Source organism: Hypanus sabinus, chromosome 3, assembly GCF_030144855.1.
Source record: "Hypanus sabinus isolate sHypSab1 chromosome 3, sHypSab1.hap1, whole genome shotgun sequence".
In the NCBI taxonomy this organism is placed as follows: Eukaryota; Metazoa; Chordata; class Chondrichthyes; order Myliobatiformes; family Dasyatidae; genus Hypanus; species Hypanus sabinus.
In genome coordinates, this window is record NC_082708.1 from 43017036 (window position 1) to 43020521 (window position 3486).

At 42.2% G+C, this 3486-nt stretch overlaps 1 protein-coding gene across 1 annotated transcript; it reads left to right on the plus strand.

Annotated features, from left to right (window-relative positions):
- The first annotated feature begins 1104 nt into the window (after positions 1–1104).
- On the plus strand, positions 1105–3083 carry amer2 (APC membrane recruitment protein 2). Its single transcript, XM_059963300.1, is given in 2 exon segments — positions 1105–1141; positions 1144–3083. Coding segments are annotated over 2 exon segments (1977 nt in total).
- The last annotated feature ends 403 nt before the right edge of the window (positions 3084–3486 follow it).

The following is a 3486-nucleotide window of genomic DNA, read 5'->3' on the forward strand; positions in this document are numbered from 1 at the left end:
ATAACATGATCTACCTTATTCTGTATACTGTGTGCATTCAAATATAATATCTTCGGTCCTGTATTCATCACCCTTTTTGATTTTGCCCTTATGTTACACTTTAACTCATTCTACTGCCCACAATTTTGCCTTACCATCTACCTGTCCTTCTTCGCAGTCTCATTACAGCCTTGCATACTAATTGCCTCATCCCCAGCCTTATCATTCTGGTTCCCAGACCCTTACCAAATTAACTTAATCCCTCTACAACAGTTCTAGCAAACTTGCCCACGAGGATTTGAAGGGTTTACCAAATGAGGAGTGTTTGGCAGCTTTGGGACAACATGTACCATGACTTCCGGCTGCTCACCTTCCCCCTTTAGAATGCCATGAACCAATCTGAGACATCCCTCATCTTGGCACCTGGGAGGGAGTACCTTTCACGTCCTCAGAATCTCATGTTTGCCCCTCCAATTGTGGAATCCCCTATCACTACTGCACTCCTCCCTTTCTGGCCCATGGAACCATAGTCAGTTCCAGACCTGGTTGCTGTAGTTTCCCCTGGTAGGTCGTACCTCCAACAGTATCCAAAACAGTGTACTTATTATTGAGGGGAACATCCGCAGGGATACTCTGCTCAGGCTACCTATTCCCTTTCTCTCTCCTGACAGTCACCCAGCTACCTGCCTCCTCACAAGTTCTACTATTCAATGAATCATTAGAAAGATGAGGTATTTAAAAAGTTCCCTCCCCTTTTCTTCTGAAAGATCTACAACTCTTTATCCAGGCAATTTGTCTAGAATTCACACTTCCTTCAGAAAGTTATCAATCCAAAATACTGTGAAACTGCCCTGCATAAGTTATTTTAATACATGTTTTCCCTTCTGCATTTATACTGAGGTGTTACTCTGTACTTGTTATTAAAATGCTGATATGTTTAAGTCATTATTTACATTGACTGAGCAAATACAGTTTTCCGCAATAATAAAAGTAGAAGCTTGTATAAATTTTTAAAAAAACTGTTGTTTACTGGTTCTTTTCAGAAATTCAGATTAATTTACTGCAGCTGACAGAGGACTGGCTCTCGTCCACGTATGACGAAAGCTGCTTATCCTCTCGGTTGCCATGGAGTTAAATTTGAGCAGCACTGAGGCTGCAAGTGGGAAAACCAGCATCAGGCAGCTGCAGCGGTCTGCAGAAAAAAAGACAAGAACAGGATCGTGGCAGTCATGGACTTACATTGCGAATATAATGAAATTTCGGCCTCCGAACAGCAATCAGGCAAGATAAGTAGGACGGCATTTAAGTTATTTGGGAGAAGAAAATCAGGGGGCACAATGCCCAATATCTTCAGTATGAAAAACAAAGGGGATGGGAAAAGCTCTTTGAAAATGGGGCTTGTCCGAAGCAAAACACACGATGGAATTGCTGATATGGGATTGGAAGTAAGCAAGAAGGATGATTCTTTGAGCAATTATCAATTAGATAATGACTCCAGTACAAAAATAGTCAGCAGTATGAGCTTTGCTGCTGGAGGCTGTGGATCCATTGCCAAGTCTCACAGTTTCTTTTCTTTACTCAAAAGGAATAGTAAATTAGAAAATTGCAAGGGGGAGTCAATATATTCAAACTCCGACCAGATGAAAGAGAAGAGTTGCAACAGACAAAAGAAAGGTCTCAAAGGATTGTTCAGTAGCATGAGATGGCACAGAAAGGACAAAGTCAGCAAAGGGGGAAAGGCTAAGCATCATGAAATCCCCGACTTTATTACATTGCCCAGCTCTTTGACTGCGAGTTTAGAATGTGTTAAAGAAGAGTCACACAAATTTTATCCTGAATCTGAAAGTACTGGAATGGAAATGCAAGATAAAGATTCCTGTGAAATACAGGGTACTAATGAGAATGCTTCCACCGAGGATCCTGAACAAGCAACTGGGAAGATTTCCCTTCCAGAGCTATATCAGTATGTGGAGAATACTGCCTTTGATAGCCACTCATCGGACCATCGTGCTAATGGCAAAGCTTCAGAACAGGTAGAGGACAAACAGGATGAAAATTTACACAATGTGACACAGGATGTACAAGAAGAAGGTGCTCCCAATACTGCGTCCACATCTTGCCATCTTCCTGAACCTACAACGTCTGGGGCACTTAACAACGATCCACCTGCAGAGCAGTCAATTGATGGAATTTGCATCATGTTTTCTGATGTCACATCGTTAAAGAGCTTTGATTCATTCACAGGATGCGGGGATGTTATCGTTGACCAGGATGAAGACGGAAACGCCTGTGAAGGTGGAGGTGCTGCGGAAAAGGTCAGGAGCAGCGGCAGGAAAAGCACGAATATCCTGAGCTATCAAGGGGGAGGAGAAGAAATGGCCAGCCCTGATGAAGTTGACGATGAGTATCTGCAAGAGTTCTGGGGCTCACCTCCCCCAGTCGCTGAGCCTCTTAAAGAGAAGCAGGAGCACGATCCAACTAATCAAACACGACTGGGTGAAGCAACTTGCCTGAATCAGGCAGAGAGCAGTAGCTTAGTCAAACAACTTAGTTTGAATTATATTCCTATAAATAAGAATGATAACGAAAAACAATCGACCACAAAGTGTGAGCAACAAGAAAGTGTTCCAAATAGCGATGAGGGATACTGGGACTCCACAACTCCCGGGCATGAAGATGAAAATGGGAAAACTCTTGCTACCAAGGCAAGCATTCCAAGAGACAGTTGCAGTGGAGATGCCCTGTATGATCTGCTTACAGATCCAGAAGAAAGCCTGACAAGTATTGTTTCAGATGAAGAAATGTGCTCTGTTTCTGAACCTAAAACGTTGTCTCCAAAAGCTGTGTCATCTGCAGTCAACGTGACTACCTTCTCCAAGGACAGGAATGTATCTGCCATTCCCAGGCACAAGACCACTTTTTCTGTTCGCCAAGGAGAAGCCAATCATATTCCGTGTTCTCAAACATTTCAACAGTTGTTAGGATGTGAGCCAGCAAGAACAAAAATCCCTATCGCTAAGACCTCCATTTCCAGACCCAGTAGTAGAAGCATCACTGGGACAAGCGCAAAAGCTCCAACGAACAAGGGAGGTACAAAAAAATAGTTTTGGAAAGGATTTCAGAGCAAAATTAAAATCAGTGTGTTATACTGGTCCAGAAGTAAGCACAATTGGTCAAGATTCTGCTTGCACCCCTGCTGTTCACACTGTGCAATAGGACCTTTACCATTTGCCAAGAGCGATCTCCTAAGATGTAAGTGAAGTGTGCCTACAAAAGGAAATTAATTCAAAGCTTTCTGAAGCATAGATGGAATGCATAACTTTCACTGCTTCTAAATGCTAATTAGCAAAGGAAAAAAATACACAAAATAACAAGACAAACAAAAAAATGATGTTTGTGAAAGAATACAAGATATATTTGTGAGATTGTGACCAAGAGTTTACAGAATCCTATTTTCTTTGAGGAACACTGGAATCTGTTTTGTGACTTTCCTACCAGTACTGGAAT